Source organism: Abramis brama, assembly GCF_963993115.1.
Source record: "Abramis brama genome assembly, chromosome: 25".
NCBI classification, from domain to species: domain Eukaryota; kingdom Metazoa; phylum Chordata; class Actinopteri; order Cypriniformes; family Leuciscidae; genus Abramis; species Abramis brama.
In genome coordinates, this window is record NC_139987.1 from 15,740,321 (window position 1) to 15,762,683 (window position 22,363).

Sequence of the window (22,363 nt, forward strand, 5' to 3'; positions counted from 1 at the left end):
TAAGTTTTGACTGATTTAGAAGCTAATGCAGACGTTTCCTCATTTTCTTTCGGTTTGCATTTCAGAACTCTTTGGTTGATTGTTGCAGTAGGGGATTGGAAATTAGCGCACATTGAAAGGTCTCTTTGTGGCAGTAAATGTGTATTGTACGTAAGATGCATAAGCTTGTTTCTCAGTGTGTTGTTTTTATTATTAGTTGCCAACAGAACCTGGTTATTGATCCGAATGCTTTTAATTTGATCTCTTGGAAGTTGTACATTGGCAAAAGGCATTTGTTTACACCACTTTTTATCCACTTTATATTTTTTCTTTTACATTTTACACAAACACAAATGGTTAAGTAATGTTTTGTGGTAAAATTACATTCAATGAAATTATATAAAATATCCAATAAATATTAAATACCTTAACTAAGTGATTTAGGTTATCTGTGGAAAAGATAAAAAGGCTGGAGAGAATCTATTGATCTGTTATGTTTATTTTTGTTGGAAAAGGCATCAAGAACAAATCTGGTAAGAACCGGTCATTGTACTGGATGAGCATGTTTCATTTTTAACAAAAATTTAGAATGTAAAATATTAACAGTAACTGCTAACCATGAAGCTCTTCACTGTCAGAATCTGGTATTTTCAAAAGTTTTAAGTAGATATCAAAATGCTTTGAGCTCAGGTAGGTTCCAAACAAACCCTGCAGCAGTAGAACAACATACATCTTCTGTACAATGGGTTTGCTTAGGTTCATCCAGAAGCGGATCATGTTGCCCTTCTCTGGCATTGGTGCACTGTTATACCTGCAAGACAGTTGGAAATCAGTTACATAACTTGCTGTATTCTATTTCTAAGAAGAAGAAAAAAAGTAATAACAATGAGGACTAACCTGGCTGCAAGACCAGCATTAACAGGCAAGGCTAACAAAATAGGATATATGCCACCACCAATCACACCCACCAAAGCCCCTCTTATCAGGGTACAGGTTGGGCAGTTCAGGTCACCTACAATTACAAAATAGTCACTCAATGCAAAGCAATCAGAAGAACTCAAAGAGCTTTCACATCACTGGTGTAGGGTTGTCACCAAAGGTAAGTAGCAAGAAGTAAATACCAAACAAAGTAAATGAAAAGTACTTCAGCCTTTAACATAAATAAAAAACTTGCAACAGTACTGATGTCGAGCAGAAACAATCTCCAATCTTGTTAAAATGTTCGTTTTCTATGGGGTCAAAGTTGAAAATACCTGACATTAGGGGGTTTGTGACGGTCGCAGTGTACAGTGCTGCAGTTGTCAGAAAGGGAAGAACAGCCATGGGAAGGCTGGAAGTAAATCGTCCTTGGGTGACATTGAGTGCACGTCTGTAAAAGCTGTTGGCTATCAAACCAGAAAATCCAGCGTTGCCAGCCAAATATACGGGGCCATACGAAAAGAGTTTCCTGTTGGGGTTAAAACAGGAAAGTTTCATTAACTAACTGTTAAAGTAAGTTGTGACATTGTATATAACACTTACCTGTCGATATCAGGGAGCCTTTCAAACTTCTTATTCAGCATTTCATTAAGCAATGCCCTGGATGCTGTCTGGCCTTGGCCTGTGTCTTTCACAAGCATAGTGTTGTCTGTCATGTTGATCTAAAGAGACATTTTAATATCAACAAATGGAATAGTCTCAGCAGACAGACAACCTTCTAACTACATACCGAAAATATTTCACTGTTGTGTGCTGAAGGCTGTCACCATGTTTCATCAATGTTTCATCAATGTTTCAGCTGACATCATGATTCTGTTTATAAATCGATACATTACTAGAGAAATATTTGTTTATAATGGTAACTAGATCATTATACGAAATATAGATAGTTTCTATTAGTCAGTTTGCGATTTGAACATTCATTAAATTCATATTAATCCGACCTTTACATATTTTTTTAACACATTTCAGACACGTGTTTGTAAGCTGAACTTCCTGATATGGCGTTTTAAAAATGCAGCGTTTACGGCAAGAGACGCGTCAACCACGGTCAAACCAGTAGTAACTCATTCAACCTAATGACAGCTGCTTTGTTGATGTGTAGCTGAAGAATGTCAAACCCAGTCGTATTACTGTCTGTTCATTTACAACTTCGTTTGCACATGGTCAACACCGCATTTATGCATTTTAGGATTTACTTACCCACGAATGAGCTTTTAAATAATCGCTAAACTGTTTCCATCCCCTGTCAACAGTCACGGTCCTCAGTGCCAGCAGGGCGCGGCCATGTCTAACCACATGTTTCAGTCAACTCTAACCCCGAGATCCAGGAACAATACGACAATTCCTATTGGTCCGTTCGTGCGCCAACTGAAAGAATGGACGAACGCCATTGGAGGACGCGCCCTGTCAATCCCCGCGGGTCAACCCTCTCGTTGCTAAGGCGAAACTGGTGATGATGTTGCTGCTGCTGGTGATACTGCACCCACCATAGAGAGAGTCTGCAAAACAGCTTTGGCAAAATATGCCGTGAAGATCCACAGAAAAAATAACGGGAAAGGAAGTGAAGTTGTTCTTAACAGCATATCGGGACGTTTGACGAGGAGCTTTGGGATATATTTGCTCAGATTGGCTTAATCACCGAAGCAATTGTGGAACCATGCGTTATCGGAAAGCTGGATGAAACTTGCAGGTGTTTTCCGACAGGCGTCGCACTGACAGGCTGCTGTTTCATTGGGGAAATATCCTGCCTTTTTTAGTTAAATCTGTTTTCTTGTCTCTACCTTTAGATCAGAATTTTATACACCAGTTTGCCTGTAGCTATACATGGTTATTGTTTTGCTTGGGTCTTGAAACTGAATTAAGAGACGTGAAACTGGATTGCGCCGATCAAGCAGCAAGATAATAATACATTTTCAATTATTTTCTGATCAGATTATAACACAAGACATAAAACACACGAACTTCATTCTATCACAATGTAGGCATATATAACAAGTTGTTCTTGAAGAACTGTTTACAAGCATGCATCAATAAACTTACACATGCATATGAGATACCAGAGACGTGAAGTCATGCTTATGTGTTCGTCAAACTGTTGCTAGATCTCCATATTTGTAGTTTAAGGATTTAAAATAATGCTTGATCAGCATATAGCCAACTGACTGAGTCTAATCGAAGTCAAGCCATGTGCTGTGGAGCCTTTCTAATGTGATGTATATGGCCCTTGGTGGCAAAAACTAGCGGTTAGATTTAGTTTAGTTATTCACTGCGCTTTTAATATTCGTCAGGACTGTATGGGTTAAATCAATGGGTTGTTTTATGGACAGCGTGATTGAATTATGTTTATGTAGGCTAGTAAAACACCAAAGGCATTTAAGGAGTCGATGGTTGTGCGAATGTTCCTGGGGAATAATTCTGAATAGCCTACCGAGAACACATTCAGATACCGGAGATCAGTTTTGACATTTCTCATGGACTCATCCACGCCAAGGTGCACTCGATCACTATCCACTCTTACTATCGGATTATGGATTTATTTCTTATGAGCGAGTCATGCGCTCAGCATGTGTTTTCTTCTGCAAGATGTTTCGGCGCGTGCCCCTCTCTTTAACTTGACAATTCTATGAGCTTTTCTATCTACATTAACGGACTGAGCAGGAACTTGCTGCTTTAGCAAGTGACAGTTTCTCCAAGACACTGACAGCAGATGAGGGAGAAACGTCTGTGTTGCTGTTTCCATGCGTGACAATCCCACAAGGACATACAGGAGTAATTATGCCCTTAAGAAAACGAGGTGAGAAATAAACACTACGTACTAACTGTGAAACATGTTTATGACTGTAGTTCACATGTAGCCTAATGTCTGGATTTTTTTTTTTAAATCGTCAACATTATTCTAGGTTAAAATTTATATGAATGGGTAAGATACATTTTATATTATTGTAACTGGTGACCAGGACCTAGAATATGCAATTTATCTGATACATTTCTTTAAACTTTATTCCCCATTTTAATCACATCGAGTGAAGACAAAATTATTTTAAATGGTCAGTGTTACAAATAAAATAGGCTATTCCATGTCTCTCAATAAGAGTTCATACAAGCTGCAATAATTGACCGAATTTGAAAAATGATGAAATATAGCATGACACGCACATGTAAAGTTTGCACAAGTATTTCAAAGTATTTTGAAGTATTTCAGGCAGACAACGCTTATCATGTTAGCAGGACTGTTGTGGCCGTGTCTTTGAATATCATTATTTTATTTAGACTTCTTTACCTCCTAAGCCTTAAATATGCAGTCAGGACTTCAAACTGTGTAATTATATATGTAGGTCTACTAATAGTGTAATTATACTCTGCTGTAAGTTTGTAGTCTGTAAAAATAGACACAAGTATGGCCAACTCGCCTATGACCTCGGATGCTCTTTAATGCTGGTTTGCATTTATATTCCAGACTGGTATGCAGCTGTTTTTAGTTACTCTTTAAGTGACATGCATGCCTACAAGACCAGTCTTTTTATGCATACGACAAATCTAGAATATATATTTTTTTTAACTTTATAGGGGCTGTATGTAGAATTCAGAAACCCTTGTTATTAGCGACACTGGTGGTCGTTAAGTGAATTGCAGCCAGCAACTTATTGCTCGTGCTCGCAGCCTCGCACACGGGGAGTCTCGTGCACACGTAACGTACAAGAGTGAACGTGATTCAAGGCCCCACGGCGAAATTCTCTTTCGTTCTTTGCTTAGAAGCAAAAAATCATTTGGAAATACGTTTGCAGCGATATACATTTAACGATTATCCTGACTCCATCTCAGCAGACCAACGTTTAAATGAATATTTAAAAATTGCGCTGCGCTTTACCCTCTTCAATAACAAAACAAACAAACAGACAAAAAAGGAGTAAGAAAGCGTAGCGATGTGGATATGTTTGCACGAGCTCTGCAGTTCACCGGCATCATGTCGACAGATGAGGTAATTCAATTTACAGTGTTATGATAGTTTATCTGAGAAAGTATATCTGAGAGAATAAGTAACGTTATATCGTTTGAATTAATTAATTTTCTTTGCATGATACATTGACATTGCAGTGGCTCTTTCGGCAGTAGGCTACTCTTAACATTGTAAGCATAATTTCATGTGTTATTGAACGGAATAGAGGCTCTGGGGAGCGCGGATAAATGTCATAGCCTATTCCTTTGATTTTCCCGGCTAAAACGTCCCGAGTCCTAAACATAAAAATCAGTCTACAGGCTTTCATAGTTAACCTAAGAAGTTGGGGAAGATTTTTTTTTTTTTTTTTTTTTTTAGTTACAAGCTGCTCAGACATTGTGTTTTACATATTCTTACATATAGCCCCTTTTCATACAAACCTAAATGATGAATCCAGATTCATAGGGTTTTAGTTGAGACTATTTTATGTTACTGGTTGACTGGTGCTACTTCACACTGTAGCTAAATAATTCTATTCTGTAGCCTAACTAATGCTTTGCATTTTGAGGTGAGCAGTCACATAATGAATGTTAAACTTTATGTTGCTCTTTAAGATTTTCTAAATCGTGTTGCTTCCGAAGGCTCTGTGTCATTGCAGAGTCAAACGACATCCAGCTCCACCTCTCTGGACGTCTAATGGGGTGGAGGGATAGAGTTATGGGTAGGGTTAGGGTGTGGTTGGATATTCTAGCTCCATCCATTAGGCCCAAATTACATTTGCTTCTCTTTGCTGGACATCTAGCGAGGAGAGAAACAACCTCCACCCTGTCCCTAGTAGGGCTGCACAATTAATCGCAATTTACATGAAATCACACTTTTTGGCTTATTGCGATTATGAAATCACAAAGGCTGCGATTATTTTTTTTATTTGCAGTTTGTCATTGATGTACGGCTCTGTAAACACTGCTCCATCTGAAAGCACTGTGAGTTTGAGTCACTTATAACGTGCATATGGAAAAGCAACATGCGTCAAACATCTTTCCAAACTAAGAAGCATTTATGAACCTCTTGTCCAACAAAAGGCAACATTTAATAACATGCTTTTACTCCAAACTCACTTCATAACAACAGATGAGCATCCTGCTGTGAGATGATGTGGCTTCTTACAAAGAATAATGCTGGGCACACCAAACGATTTTTTACATCTTATAAGATTTTCAAAATGTGATAGACCATAAACATGAGGACAAAAAATCCTAGATTTAACCGTTTTGCTCCTATAGTGTGTGGTGTCCCATGATGTGACAAAGACAGCACACCACACACAAACAGATTTTCAACCAGAGTCTTGACTGTGAACACAGGAAATCTCCCAAAATCTCGCGAGACTTCAGAATAAGCATGCCGGACGATATGCAGGAAGAAATTGCGATGATACAACAATACTTGTTGGAATGATCAACAAGCTGATCCTCCATTTCTGCTGTCCACATCAATTTCACTTTGTGCTGCGCCATGACTGCGTTAGTTATGCTTCCGTCTTCCATCATCTCGCTTTCTGATTGGATATTGTTTCGTTTCACGTGATAATCTCCAGAGCGTGCCAAAAAGGGGGTCCTCGGGGTTCCCCCCACACATCAGGATTTCAACATGTTGAATATTTACGATTCGCGATCGGGGCGGCTCCGACGTTCTTCCGAGCAGGTTCGGACACTTAACACACCTCACACTAAGGGAAAATCTGATAAGATAATCTGTAGAACCATCAAGATAATCGGGACATAGCTAGGATTGTCGGAAGGGGGAAAATCGGCCCAAAATCAGCCCAATTGTCTTTTGGTGTGTACCCAGCATGCAGTCGTGTATTTATTAGTCATGTTTAATCAATCAAAGCGTTTCAATCTTCTGTTTATTCAGCTACAGTGATAGTATGATACCTGTTGGGGATTTTCTGGAATGATGTGCGTTATCGCACTTATGCGGCGGGGCATATTTGGCGTGTCTGCGAGAGAGCGCCCTCTGGCGTTCAGACAGAGCAGCATTTACTACCGATCAGCCGTGCCGTGCAAATAATCACAGCCTTTGCCAAATCGCGTGCGGTTTCATTGCGATTAATCGTGCAGCCCTAGTCCCTAGTGTCTGTTTGTCTGTGTGATTAAGTGACTGAGTCATGCTCAGTCACGCTGATGATCTGTGGCAGTAGTAAAGAGTGTATCAGGGTCTCTTGCCTGTCATTAAAATCAACGGTAATCTGTGTTCACAACCCATTTTACTTTGTAAATTGACATACTGAGAGAAACATGCGTTGATGAATCAGTCATAATTTGACTAGGAATGTGCATTAAGTATAGAGGGTCAGTTTTGATTTCATGCAATTCCTTTTATGTGTGATGTGTAAAAAATGTGTAAAACAAATAAAATCAGCCAAGTAGCATAACATTTTATTTTATTCTGTCTTGCAGACACAGCCAGGGCAATAAGCCTCATGGAGGACTACTGCTCCAAACTGAAGAAACCAGAGGAACAACAGCTCAAAACTGCCATCTTAAGAGTCACAGGCATTTTCAAAAGCAGTCTTTTCCAGGCTCTCATAGGTAAGCATATATTTTCAGAACTTTTTTTGTGCAATTTTTCCTTTTATAGCAAAATAGGTAAATGAAAAGACAAGATTCACTTGATTGGTTGAGCAGCATTCCCTAAATATTTAGGATATTTACTTGAATTTAGTCTAGAGTGTTCTATGTTTATTGTTGTTCTTGTTTAAAGTGCTCCTAATTATGCCCCTATTATCGAATATTACCTTTTATGCAGTGTGTAATAGAGCTGTTTGTGAATGTAAAATGTCTGCAAAGTTTTAAACAACTAAGTGCACGTCTCCTAAGAGAAAAATGGATTCTAAACTGCTGAAACGAGTCGTCAGCAATTGCAGTCTCACCTGTTATATGTAAACAAAGTAACACATTTGCTTAATGCCAGCTTATGGTCTTCATTGGCTGTCCGCGAATGACGTCTACTTTGACCCGCCCTCAAACAATAGTATCTGAGGCAGGGCTCCAAACTGCGACCAAATGGTCGCAATGTACAACCCTTTTTCTTGCTGGTGCAACTAAATGCTGTTAGAGGTCGCACTGGTGCGACCACCATCTGCCCAACTGACAAGCTGCCTTTTATGTTGCATATGAGAAACATCAAATGGCAAACGAAAAGAAAGTGGAATGAAACTGCGCTACTCTGAGTTTAAACAGCTTCACTAAAGGGCCGATCTCGAGCATGCAACACCATTACTACTACACAGAAAAAACAATGGTGTCATTCGTATCACTGTATCAAGTGCGAGGAAGCCTCCGGAGCTGAAATTCAGATAATAATGGTTTGTCGTGTTCTACTCAGAGCAGAGTAGACTTGTGCTAATGAGGGGTAAAGAGAGACTAAATCTTCTAACTAACCTTTTTCAGACTGTTTGACAAATTAGGTGATTTACAATGTATATTTTGAGAACATGATAGTGTTTTTTTTTATACAAAATTAGGAACCTTTAAAATAGCATAATGAGGCTCTTTAAAACACTGTTTTTGAGTCTTAAGGTCAGTGTTTTCTTTTCTATTATTTGTTCCATTAAGATTGCATGTGCTTTGTCTGCTGATGTGACATTTGCTCATAGTTCATTCTTAAGCAGTGGGCACATTCTGCCGCTTTAGGGCTTTTTTTTCTGAAATAAAGTTATTTTTAACCTTGCTGATGTGGCAGGAGATGCTTCCCTGTGCCTCTGGTATTTTAAACGTGTTCCTTATAAGCCCCAAATCTCCACAAGCTTTTGTCTTTTGTGTACGGAGAACCAAATTGGTTTTGAATCTTGATTGGTTTAACTCATCTATTCATACTCAACGTCAAATAAAGCTTAAGGACAAATGCTCTCATGTGCTTTTAGTATGCATTAGTGAGCTCTAGAGATTGGTGGTTTTGACTTTCATGATTTCCTCTTAGCATGTTATTAAATGTTTAGACACTTCGTTAGCTGAATATAGAATGTACAATTGATGATTCTGTAATATAACGTCTAATCATAATTTCTGTAATGAGATGGACCACTGTGCTGTCACAGTCTGTTAACATTTTCACAGAGATGTCGATCTTTATTCTGGTCTAAAGCAAAGGTTCATTCAATCAATTAGCAAAGAAACTCAGAAAGCAGCCTGTCTTTTCTAACAAGTTTTGATGTTTTAGCTCGGTGCCTTTGCTCCCTTTTGAGAAATTTCTTATTCCTTTAAACAAATTGCTTTGTTTATATAGTTGCCTTGTTCTATTGAGTTTCATGAATGTATAGGGAATAATTTATGCTTTGTCAAAATGTAAAAAAATCACAGCTTTTGCTTTAATTTGAAGTTGGTAGAAATATGATGATGCAAGTTTTAACATCAACACATTGAGGAATCTTATGCAGAATTTCTTTTAATAAGTATTTTCCTTATCTTTTAGCGACATTTGTCTTATGATGTTTGAATCGGGCCCTATGCTTGCTATGACTTAAACTCTAGGTTTTAATACTCCAAAAAGCCTTTAATGAGTTGGATGAGAATTGGTCATGCAGAAAAATTGCATTATTAAAAAAACATTGTTTAGATGCAATATGCTAAATCATAGTTGTGTGTATAATTGCTGATCACATTCAACATCATTAAGACTCCGCCCATTACAGTAGTGGCCATTTTGGTACAGTACAGTCTTCAGTGTTTTTGTAACTCCTTCAAATTTTGTCCAATTCTTATGAAAATTGGCTCAGATGATCTTTGGACCGAGCTGCACAGAAATGACCAAACACATTTTTTTATTCATCTTTGTTATGATGTCTCAAACTTAACGAGGTCGACCCAAAATTTTTTCAGATGCTGTATCTCGGCCAAACTTTCATCAAAACTAAAATTGGGATGCTTCATCAGAACCATAATCTGGGGGTCCATGCCAAATTTGGCAACAGCGCCATCTATAGGTCATGCGATCTGAATTTTTTTTGCAAATAACTTAAACAGTTTGTCAGAAAATCATGATCTTGGTGTCTATGTCATGCGTCATGTGTCTATGGCCTTGTGTCATGCCGAATCTGAGGATATGGATTTTGCCAGAATCGGACGAACCATTGGGCCGCCATTTTGGATTTTGTCATAAATTGCAACATCTTTTGAACAATTAGGTATCATCATCGGCATGTCCTGAAGGTACCTGAGAAGTTTGAACACAGTGCCACCTAATGTTCCAGAGATATAATGTTTTTTGCAAAAAACGTTTATAACTTTTGAAAACATAGTTCAAGATTTTTTATGTCATTATGTTCCTTTGTCTATGCTGATTCCGACAGTATCTCACTTGTCATTTTCCAGCAATGTGACTGTACACCATATTGAAGCAAATTAAAAACAGGTTTTTTTGCTACTCCTCCTTCAAATTTTGCCCCAAGAGTTTATTTGGCTTTTTATTAACTGTTCTTTTCTGTCATTTAAAAATGTTCATTCTCACCTTGAATCTCTCTTCCATATCAAAACAACAGGCTGTCATCTGTGACACATTAAGCTTAGCTACAGAATTTCCAAACAAAAGCATGTTGAAATATGTGTTTAAACCATTTTTACCTGAACCATTTTACCAATGTTCTGTCAAAACATATGTTTTAAGAATTTACAGATATCAACATACAGTACAAAGTAACTTTTTAAAAAACCAAAGTATTTTTTAGCTACTTTTTGAACCCATTGATCTCATCATGCTGATCACATTTAACATCTTACATTATAAAGCAAGAATTCTTTGTAAGAATACTTTGTAAGTTTTTTTTTTAAAGTTACTTTTAAAGTTTTGAAACCAAAGTATTTTTAGCTACTTTTTGAACCCATTGAAACATTGGAAGGGCATGGCTCCGTGATGGCTGCTTGCAGCTATATTTAGCTTGTGTCTTTGATACTTACAAATGTAAAAACAAACAAATGTAAACAATCGTGAAGATCTGTAAAACTTGTCCCCTTTCTATTGATTTCCAATAAAATGCCATTAAAGGTTGAGGTCACTTCCTGAAATAGCTGTAATCATCTTAGAAGGCATTAGCATGAGTGTAATCTGGAGGGTGTGCCATCATGCCAGAGAAGTGCAACCTCTTAACCACTTAACCTATTCTCCCATTCACCAGGAAACACACACACACACACTCCCTTCTGACAGTCATTTACACCTGACAGCATAGGTTGTTGAACATAGTGTTGTGGTATCTTAGCTTGGCCATCCCATATGAAATATGTAAACACATTTTCTGGTCAAATTCTTTGGGAAATGGACTTAAATATGGTGAAAAGTGTTAAGACTAAGTGTAAGACATTTAAAGGAATTTTTTGTCATCACTTACTTAGTCTCATGTCATTCCAAAACTGTATGTGTTTGCGCAACACAGAAAACATCCTAAAGAACAATGAGAATCAAACAACATTGGAGCACATTGACTTCCAATGTATAGACAAATAAAAAATAAAATAAAAAACTCAAAAAATGTCCTTTATGTGCCACAAAAAAATTTGTCAAACATCTTTAGAAGGAAGTGAGTGAGTAAATGATGTCCCAGTTGTCATTTTTGGTTGTACTAACCTTTTAAAAAATATACGCAAGGGGCACAGGATGTGTAAAGACCCATTCACACCAAGGACAATAACTATAACGATAAAGATATAGTTCTAAAAATAGTTCTAAATGTAAAAGAATAGCAGAGTCCACACCACAACAATAGCGGCACAGAGAAACAATTTCGTTGGAATCACTTTCACAAAGATTTTTTCCAAATGATGAAGGATAAAAACATGGACAGCCAAACAGAATCTATTCTGTTTTAAAGAGCTCGAGCATTTAAACTGGCAGCATGCTTAGAATAAACAGAACAATATTGTTCACCGGTGTGGATGCTAATAGAGTTATCATTCTTTTGTGTGAGCGGGCCTTAAGGCTTTGTGAAAATCTGTTCTGCATGTGCAGGTTCACTTTAGACGTTAATTTCAAAAAACAGAAATGAAACATTTTAAGTTTTAAAATGTACCTTGAGATTTTGTTGATTTGGAAGTTGGAAGCCTGAAGTTCTTGAGATTTTGATTTACAGCACATTATAGTATGTAGTTTACTAGTCTAGTAGTTTTTAATAGTTGAAGAAGCCAAAATGGAATGACACTGTGTACAATATTTTAATGTTTGAATCAAAAGTTCTCTAGAATGGCTCTGTCTTTTTTTTAGAGTCTTGAGATTTCCTGGCTTAATATTCTCCATCACAGTTGCTCATTGGAATCCTTTAGATACTGAGCCGCTGCGGCCTAATCGGGAAACCAACCACAGTCTGCCAATTTGTTCCATAGAGGTTTTTAATGGGCCCTATTTGTCACTGTCATCTGAACAAGGTTGGACGCTGCTCTCTTAATAGAAGAGCCATGACGGCGCACTCCTGTTTCACAGAGAGACCATCCCAAGAGAAGATTTTTTTTTTGTTGCTCCTGCTGCTAAACTGTAATCAGATCTGTTACTCTTGCAGGAGGGGAGTTCCTGATACCAGGGGACGGATGGCAAATAGCAGTCTCTATTTGGACCAAGCTTCATGGCTAGAACAATACTACTGCTCTACTAGAGTTTCTAGAGTTCCAGAACACTCATCAAAAAATTAGTCTGGCTTTATTTATATACTGTATGTGTTTTCTTTCCTGCTGTAGAATAATCTGGTTTTCCTAGCAAATAACTCACTCATTCACTCACTCGGTCACTCATCTCTCTTTCATCTGGTCCTGTTTATTTCCCTAAACAAGTGGATGTGAGTTTATGTGCCTCACATGGTGGTGGAAGCCATGCCTCAAATTGGAGGGTTCTGGGTGAGGACTTTTGTCAGAGACTGTGGGCTTGATTTACAGGTCAGTGTTGGGTAATCTCGTTCTCGATCAGTGATTTATAGTGCAGTTTGGGACTACATTTGTTGAGAAACACTTTGAGAGTTGTGAAGAAAGTGACTGATCGTCTTGAGTGATTATATTAATTAGTTTAATAGTTTTCTTGCAGGTTGTATAAGCTATATTAATGAGAGCATAGATCACAGCGGCGTTAAAGGTATTGGTGTAAAGCTCTTCCAGATAATAACACTAACAGGACCAGTGGGTCACATAATCTCATCTTAATGTTACAGAGATCACTGTCTTCCTCTGTTAGATAACATGTGCCTGAGCGTCGTTAAAATGTTAATGTTGCAGTTCTATTTGAAAAAACTTTTGAGCATACTAATTTTCAAGTTAGGTGATCTCTGATATGAATATTCCTATAAAGGTGTATGACCAATCATGCAAATATTGCAAACTGACATTCTTGGCTGTGGAACTTGGCATAAAAATATCATTTTTGAATCGTTACACCAATACAAAGAATACATTTATATTCAAATTTAGAGGGTAAATTAACATATTGATTTTATTGTTTTTTAGCATTTATTATTTGTTCAGAACAGAACATTTGGAGAACGACATGTACTGTTGTCCATTTTAATTAGTATATGTTATTCAATATTTATTTAATATTATATTATAATTTTTACAAGCTTTAAATAATGCTTCCCCCAAAATGAAAATGTCACCAATACTAACCCTTACTGTATGTTATTCCTGTATGTTGTTTTTTTCTTCTGTAGAATTTTGAGTCTTTACTCGGCCCATTTAAAGAAAGTTCAGAGTGACCATGTCTGTCAAGCTTTGAAAATGATGATGAACAAACAATCTTTAATTTGGAGTTGTGAGTAAATGACAGAAATACTTTTTGTTTTATGATGCTCATTTAAAAACTATTCTATTAAAGTGCTTTTAAGACTTTAAATCCTTGTGTTTTTATAAATAGGCAACCTACATGTTTATTTGATTTGAGTTTATTATAAGCTAGTGTTTACTGAAATGTGATGCCCATGCATTTGGTTGAGTACCAGTCTTGGCACTGCCTTTGAAACAGTTGGCTGGAAATGATTAGATGCCCTCAAGGACAATGGAGTTTCTAGGAAGATATAATTGCTGGTCTAAAGATGCAAATGTAATGTGAATATTTTCCTTACCAAGCCTTTAGCTCCAGAGTTCAACCACATAAAAACTGCTGAGCCCACCTCAGTTTCTTTGTGCTTATGGCAGCGGGGATCCAATCCTCTTCATTTAAAGAGAATAATGTTGCCATCTTGTGGAACTTTGTGGATATATTGTTTGAAATCAGACAGGGCTACGTTTCTCAAAAGCATTGCAAGCTAAGTTTATCGTAGACCATTGATGGCAACGATGCTTTTGGAAAACGCAGCCCTGTTTGATTCAGATCGATGTGTTTTCACAGAATAAATGATTCATCAGGCCCCCAAAACTGGTCATGATGAAAGATTTGAGATATTTTAAATATGTTATTAGTTTATTAGTTATAATTATTACTTAATAATAACAACAATAATAATGTTTTCTTGACTCATTTTGGTAGTGACTCATTTTTAAACAAGAATATGGGACAATATTTGTGTTTATCGTCAATTATCAAAAAATCAGGTTTAAAACAGTATGTCAAATAAGAATATTTATGATAAAATATGACAGCAAAAGATTAAAATAAGCACAAAGCTTGTCACTAAACTTGACAGCATTTGAAATAAACAACACAATAATGTATAGTATTTACAGTATCTTTTCTAATGCTTTAAATGGCAATTAACTGGTCAAATTATATTTATACAAATACAGGCATTTATTGTAAAAAAAAAAGAAAAAAAGGGCATTTTCAATCTGTTGTCGTGACTCTGTGTTTCCAGCAGAGGGAGCTCTTTAGTTCTGTCTGGTCAGAGAATATAGAGCTTGACAGCACCAATGAGTCATATATTTATATATTTAAGGAGATTTCATGCCATCTGAATACATGTATTCCATACTGTCATTTTTGTAAAACATTAATGTAGTTTTAAAAGCCAACAATCCACTTTTCACCCTCAGGCTCATCGTGTATGAATCCACTTCTTTGTGATGTATAATTGAAGGAACTTTCAGGGAACACAATGCTTTCTGATATCAATTGGTGAGTGTGTTTAAAATAATATATACTGAATCATATTCTGATCATATGTATTTTACTACTAACTTTTCTCCTTGACTTTGAAATGGCCCTTTTAAACAAGTGTTGGATTAGGATGTAATTATGAAGGACAGGAAGTGTAAGGCAACTCTGTAAATCAGATGTACACCTGTCGTAGTCTTTTGAGATAAATATCATGAGAGATATGCAGTCTCTGCCTGTGTCCATGGTAACGCAGGCCTTCAGCAGAAAGGGTACTGGTGTCACAGTGTGCAGTCTGCAGTTCCTCAAACGGAAAAACTTGTTTCCAGAAGACGAATGAGTAAAGGTAGTGATGTAATCCAGCATAAATTTAGCTAAATTTAGCAGAGCACCAGGCAGAGCTACAGCAAATGAGACCAGTTAAGAATATCCATAACTGCTTATGGCAGTATATTGTATCTGATGGTGTTCCATCAGCTGTTATGGAGCTTTTGTCATGCTCCACTTCCAGATTTGGTGTTCCAGGATTTTCACAGTGAGGGAGGGTAAAACTTTTACTTCATTTATCAGTAAGTGCATAAAAAAAGTTGCATCCATTTTGTATAATTGTATAATTTGAGTTCTTTGTCGCAACCGAACATGTTTTGCACACTCTAATGACATAAACCCAGAGGCTTCAGCAGTTATGAAGCCGTTATAACATCTTAAGGCCCACACAAAGAACGTTAACTATGAAGATAAATATAATAACTCATTAGTGTCCACACCAGCACACTATTTTATCTTAAACACACAGTGCAGTTTTGTCCTCTGCCATTTTAAATGCTTGATCTCTGAAAGCAGGATGGATTCTGACTGCATGGCTCAATATTTTATCATTTATCAGCACGAAAAACAATTTCTGAAAGTAACTGTGCCGTTATCGCTACAGTTGAGGTGTGGACTCATTCTTTTATATTTAGATTGATTTTTAGAACTTAATATTCATTGTTCTAGTTATCATCCTTGGTGTGAATGGGCCTTAACACTGGACAGATCTCAGCTACAGCTTGTCAGATTATTTCATCAGTTTGTTGGTGAAGCAGAGAAATGCAGAATTATCAAAGCCAACAGAGGCAGCATGCCAAGACCTAGAGGCAAGCTGTTCTTCTTGTCACATCAGTATTTAGAGTAAAGAGTGGGAGCAATTTACTGGTGTTTTGGAACAGAAACATTTTCAGTTTTCTAAACGTGAGATGCTAATGATAAATATGAGCCATCTGATTTGTAGCAGTCCTGAGATTTCTTCTCAGCTCACTAAACCATTGCTAGGGAATCATCGTCATTTTCCATAAGACTATTGAATCTATTAATTTCTTATAGATTGTTAGTGGCACTGTACCTAAACTTAAAGGAATAGCTCAACCAAACATTATAATTGAATATCTATTCACATTTGTATAGATAAAGGCAGCATGAACATTATGCTAAACATATAATTTCCCCCTGTTATTTTTGGTTCATTATCCCTTTTGATATGGATACATTTTTGGATACTAATGTAAATGAATTTATCAAAAATCGCCACCCAGAATACTCATGTTGTACAACAGCTCTATATGTGTCAGTTGTAACACATTTCGGGGCTTTTTTCAGAAAGGAAAGTGATTTTATGAATCATGTAGAATCACAGAGGTGGGAGTCTGCGTCAGGAGATAAGGAGGTGTGTGTGTGTGTGTGTGTGTGTGTGTGTGTGCGTGTGTGTGTGTGTGTGTGCGTGTGTGTTATGCAGTGGTGGGTAGCAAAAGGAGCTGGAATAATCGCTCTCTAGAGAGGAGTGAGATTACAGCCCTGAGCCCACACCATCCATCCATTACATAAGAGTGGAACAGCTGCCGATCTGCAGCGTGTGAATGAGCATGTGTGTGTGCATACTTTTCTCTGTGCATCTGTGGGTTGGTCTGTGTTGGAAATAAAGGGAGTTCATGCATAGACCGATGTGATTACGAATATGAATCTTTCCTGTTGCCTTGGAAACCAAGCAGATAATATATTTCCTTGTGGTATTGGGTACCTGATAATACCTAAACCCATAGCTCTACTGAAGATGGATGCACTCTGAACAGCTAATCAGGTCCATCACAATCTGTAATTACAACCAATGTTGAATATTTTCTTTGCAATATCGAGACAATTTGTACTTTTTAAAGTGTTGTGCTTCTATGGCGATCAACACTTTTTAAGTAACTTAAATCCAGGAATACCAAATAATTTTTTTGTTAGTCAAACCCATTTGACCTAAAATATTTAGGCTACTTGAAGTACCCCTTGAGGTTTTAAGCTAATAACAACACATTCACATGTTTATCGCATGTTCTGATGTTGGTTATGGTGGTTATGGTCACATGAGATAGGCAAACAAATAAAATATTTCATCATTTTTTAGTATGTTTTCATTTTGATTGTTGTTATTTTTTTTTTAAATTATTTAAATTGATGTCACTTTTTTATGATTTAATTAATTATTAGTTTATCTTCAACTCACAAAGTCCCTGCAGTTCCTTAACGAACCATTAGGGGTTTGTGAACCCCAGTTTTTAAAAACCGTGGTTTAATAAATATGAGTAGGGCTTTTCGATTATGGAAAAAATCATTATCACGATTATTTTTAGTCAATATTGAAATCACGATTATTTAACACGATTATTGGAGGGCGATCAAAGCCTTATTTCACGATATGAGTGCAGTGAAATTTCACAATTATTGATCCTTCAGCAAAAACTACACTGTAAAAAATGTCTAACCTCTCCAAGTCAAAATTTTGGTCACATCTTAAATTGGCCCAAGTGCAATTCTTGTTGCAATAGTCTGTTAACATTGGCTCAATGAGAAATAATACGTCAGACTAATTGAAAAATTTAGATGTGATCAGTCACTAGAAATTTTTGACTTGGGGATGTAATTTTTACAGTGTAATACTAGGTTAACTAAAGTAAGAAAAAGGTCCTCAAAATAATAACATAAGACAAGTAAACAGTCAGCAATACAATAAGAGCAAAGAAACTAATTGCAAACAAAATGGACAAATAAATACAACAGAACAACAATACAAATGAAATAAACTGTTTTAGGTTTTCAGGAAGATGTAATAACAATAATATAAAAATGAGTAATGGCCTACAAAAAAAATTAATAATAGAATGTAAAATAGCACTGCATATAACGCTACATAGTCTAACTGTACATTAAAAATATTTATCCTTATTAAAGCTACTAAAGTTAGTTTGATTATTATCGACAGACTGCAGCAGTCCACGTTCGGCTCTTATTCGGATCACGTACACAGAAAGCCGCCTGGGGAACAGTGTAGCCTATCTTCTGTTGCTTAATGCGCTTTTAATAACGCTGTTTAATATGAAACACGTCTCGCCGATTAGCAAGTTAGCAACAGTAGACAGCACTTTACAAAACTCACTTATTTGGCTGATTTGGATGTTAAGTTTGGGCTTTGCTGTGAAGTAAAAGGAAGTTGCACTGGACTGAATGCGACAGCGGCACAATAATCGTTTTACCTTGAGTGTCTTGTTTTGTATGAATGAATGAATGAATGAATGAATGAATGAATGAACAAGGTTTATATAGCACATTTTCTATGTACTACTGAACACACAAAACGCTTTACAATCATGTCAGGGGTCTCTCTTCATCCACCACCAGTGTGCAGCACAGTACGGCAGCCACAGACCAGAGAGAGAGAGAGAGAGAGAGAGAGAGAGAGGCCATTATTAGGAGGCCATGATTGATAAGGGCCAATAGAGGGAATTTGACCAGGACACCGGGGGTACACCCCTACACTTTATGAGAAGTGCCATGGGATTTTTAATGACCACAGAGAGTCAGGAGGACTTCGGTTTAAAGTCTCATCTGTAGGGTGTTTTCATAATCATTGGAAGCCAAAATCTAAACCGAAAAATCAATTACGATTAATCACACAGCCCTAGATATGAGGTCTGAAAAGAAGTTTGTCTTTTGGCCCAAATTACCCTAGACCTTGGATACATCATGCATTTTTAAACATGACATTTTTGGACATAAATGAGAGAATTAAATGCTTCTTCCTGAAAATGCCACATGTTTTATTTTGTGGATGATTCCTTTACTTCAGTCTCCCCTACTGACTGGATATTCTGTGGGGAAAAAACTGAATAAGGAGAGGAAGTAGAGCGAGCTTGGCAAAAGGAGGATTTGAACACAGGTCTATTTGCATCAAAACATTCTGCCATGCGCCTTACCTATACGCTATTGCTACGATTGCCAATGCAGCATATTCCGTAATTTTGTCTGACCCAACCAGACGCCAGTGGGAGTTAGTGTAAATAGACTCTGCCAATAAGGTAGGCTATTTGCACTTAGCGTAAATTGGCATTCCGATAAAATGTAGTTGACCAAGCCTCCTCTCGTCTACTAATGCTCAGTCAACAAAATTCTTACTGACCCCAAACATTTTAACAGTAGTGTATGTTGTTTATATATGTGGATATTCAGTTTAACTCAAAGAAAACTTTTCAGTCAGCCTAACAGATTACAGTTTACTAGAATGAGAGGGCATTCCAGTTTAGCTTTCCAGTTATGTGTGCTATATGCACAGATGATTACTGACCCAACTATGGTTTGTAGGTGTGCTTTCTGAGGCTGACATTATCTGTGTTTTGGTAAATTGAGTTGTTTCCAGTCCTGTACTGTTGTCAACCATGTGTAAAATGTTTAGGCTGCAATTGGCAACAAGTAAGCACCAGGTGCACAAACTTTTGCTTATGTAACAACTGACCTCATTCAATATGCCAACTATGTCCACCATGAATGGGAAGCTTTCTTAGAGGCTATGAGTGTTTGCAATCAATGAACACTTAATTAATTAACTGACTGAGCTGACTAATTGACTGCAGACTTCTTCTCTTTTTTTTGTAGTTCTAAAATCTTCACTATTGCATAGTGTCCAAAATGCTCATAGTAAAGTCAAGAGTTAGATAATTATGTCATGTTGAATAGCTAATATTTTCAAACAGCAATTTTCCAGTCAATTTTTTTTCTTGTGCAGTCACCAGTGAAAGCGAGTTGAATTGAATTGAATTGAATGCCATCCACTATGAAATAATTGTTTTAAAGGAAAGAAGTGTGCTGTCAAGACTCCATCAGAACAGATTCACAATACACAATTAGCAGACGACAAACCCTTTATATAACAGCTTTGTCCCAATGAGATTTTTTTTGTTATAGCCATCTGCCAAAATACACTGCTCTTTTTGCCTGAATTCCTAATGTTGATTCCAATATCTAAAGAGCAAAATTGCTGATATACAGTAAATTAAAATATTGTGAAATATTACTACAATTTAAAATTGACATTTTTCTTTAACATATTTAAATATCATTCATTTATGTTACAAAAGATTTTTTACTTTTGATAAATTTAAAATATCCCTATTAGGCCTTTGCTTTTTTAAAAGGTTCCTAATTTTCTATTGGAGGTCTCCTACAATAGGTTTCCATGCATCCAAGGTCAAAAACACTTTAATGTTCTCATAACATAAGATTGCAAATTACCACATTTTTCTCAAAGAGTCGAAAAACGATTTGTTCGGAGATTCAGTCTCTTAACTAGAGGTCTTCTCGGGTCCTAAAATCTGTACCCGACCCAAATTCACTTCTTACCCGAACCTGACATGCGTAAATTAATTTAACGGCCCAGTTTGTTGTGATTGGTCTACCGCCTTACCATGTCTGGATTTCAGCTCCGGAGCCTTCCTCGGCACTTAATACACAGGGATACAAACAGTAATGATGCCTTGGGTACAAACAGCTATACACACCACATGAAAGCTTCTAAAAAGTAATAGGGGCAAAGTATATTTCTTTAAAAAAAAATTGCAGACCCCAAACTTTTTAACGGTAGTGTACGATGTTTGTTTGAGATCTTTCAAATAATTGAAAATAATTTTTTTGAGATTCTTTAAAATACTTTGATCACATGTTCTTGGTGGTTTTGGAGATCTTTGTTCATGCTAATGATTGCAGTGATCAGAAAGCAGGGGTTCTGTCCTCAAAGGCTCAGCTCTGTGCCCTGAGTTTAACTGTCCTAAACACTCTCCCAGCTGCCCCGGTCCAGCCAACAGCCAAACACACAGACACCACATCATCATCAGTCGCCACCTGCTCGGCTCTTATGCATAAGTAGAAACTGCCACTGTTAGGCTCTCTGAGGTGAAGGGGCATGTTTGAGCGCACTAAACGGCTTTAAAATCCACCAAAGACAAAGCATCTGAAATAATGATCAGCTGTATTCTCTCTGTTTGTGTGTGAGGGTGTAAGGTCATTGTCTGAATTGTAGAGAACAGGAGGCCTGTGCAAGGATTAAGCTGTCTGCTCACATGCTGTTAGATCAGGCATCTGGCATTACACACACACACACACACATACTGTACTACTTCTCTCTGTTTCACTGATGACATTTTGCGGAACATGTCCGTGGAGAACAGGGGACTTTTACCTCTCTGTAAGTTTATTAGGAACTGCTGCTTTTAAACGTTTTTTTAACGTGCATGTTATTGATGCAAGTTATTTTAACAGTTTGTTTTAGAATAATATTCATATTTCTGTATTTTATCAGTTGAGACTTTGCATTCACTGTTTCTCAAATTGTGTCACCCACGTCTCTTTGAGAAGGCGGGATTTGCATAAATGTAAGTCTTTGATGGGCTCGCTTTCAATTTGTGCTTCCACTTTAGAGGCAAAAGTGACTAAATCACATTTTAAGTAATCTTTTTGGTGTTTGCGGCTTTGCACCAACTCAAATGCTTAATAAACAGTGTTAATGATATGTGTTGAACTTAACTCGCTCTGAAACGCTGGGCCAGGCAGGCATCTGTAGGAGGAATAACAAATGGAGTCTTTTTATTAGGTTTTATTTACATGTAAATGCATTCTTTCTTTCTTTAAGATGGAATAGACTGCAAGCTTCTGTTTGAATGATGTTTCTTTTGTATGGTGGAAAATGCCTGTTTTGTGGTACAGCTTTGGCAACGTTATATTGTCTCCTGAGCAGCTTTACATGCATTATCGCATGCAAAGGACTCATGTGGTTCTGTTGACCAATGCAGACTCTTTGTTATGAAGTAGGGTTAGCTAATTGAATGTTTTTCCCACTAAAACTGTATTTGTCTGTGAATGGGTAAGCAAAAAATGTATTTTCTGTTTTATTTAAATATACATTTTTGCAATTCACTTAAAGTGACAAATGCATTTTTTTTAAAGTACAAATAATTAATGTGTTCTCTCAATGAATACATCATTAAAACTGCAGGTATAGAAATACAGAAATTAAAATGTAGTATAGTAATAGTTTGTCACATAGCTGGACACTGTAGT

General features: G+C 37.0%; 2 protein-coding genes across 20 annotated transcripts in view; one reads left to right on the forward strand and one right to left on the reverse strand.

Moving 5' to 3' along the window:
- Positions 1 to 52: 52 nt before the first annotated feature.
- On the reverse strand, positions 53 to 2,282 carry tmem126a (transmembrane protein 126A). The gene is made up of 5 exons (XM_084103848.1): positions 2,161 to 2,282; positions 1,501 to 1,619; positions 1,233 to 1,426; positions 877 to 991; positions 53 to 790 (listed from the first exon to the last, which is right to left on the reverse strand). Exons 2-5 carry the CDS (start codon positions 1,611 to 1,613, stop codon positions 592 to 594), a joined length of 621 nt encoding a protein of 206 aa, XP_083959974.1. The 5' UTR covers positions 1,614 to 1,619; positions 2,161 to 2,282; the 3' UTR covers positions 53 to 591.
- Positions 2,283 to 2,415: 133 nt separating this feature from the next.
- dlg2 (discs, large homolog 2) overlaps positions 2,416 to 22,363 on the forward strand; it is a 218,905-nt gene continuing 198,957 nt past the window's right edge. For all 19 annotated transcript variants that reach the window (XR_014604607.1, XM_084103815.1, XM_084103826.1 and 16 more), the window contains exons 1-2: positions 2,416 to 3,754; positions 7,360 to 7,491. Coding sequence is in view for 18 of the 19 variants with exons in the window: in XM_084103815.1 (XP_083959941.1) it covers positions 3,736 to 3,754; positions 7,360 to 7,491 (151 nt within the window). In the remaining variant the exon portion in view is untranslated. The remainder of the gene's footprint in view (positions 3,755 to 7,359; positions 7,492 to 22,363) is intronic.

What these genes read in the sequence shown, in the direction of transcription:
- tmem126a (XM_084103848.1), bottom strand. Translation starts at nt 1,613, where the DNA reads ATGACAGACAACACTATGCTTGTGAAAGACACAGGCCAAGGCCAGACA. An exon ending in AGGCTCCCTGATATCGACAG is followed by an intron (nt 1,427 to 1,500) that starts GTAAGTGTTATA and finishes TAACCCCAACAG; the next exon opens with GAAACTCTTTTCGTATGGCC. An exon ending in CACAAACCCCCTAATGTCAG is followed by an intron (nt 992 to 1,232) that starts GTATTTTCAACT and finishes TTGTAATTGTAG; the next exon opens with GTGACCTGAACTGCCCAACC.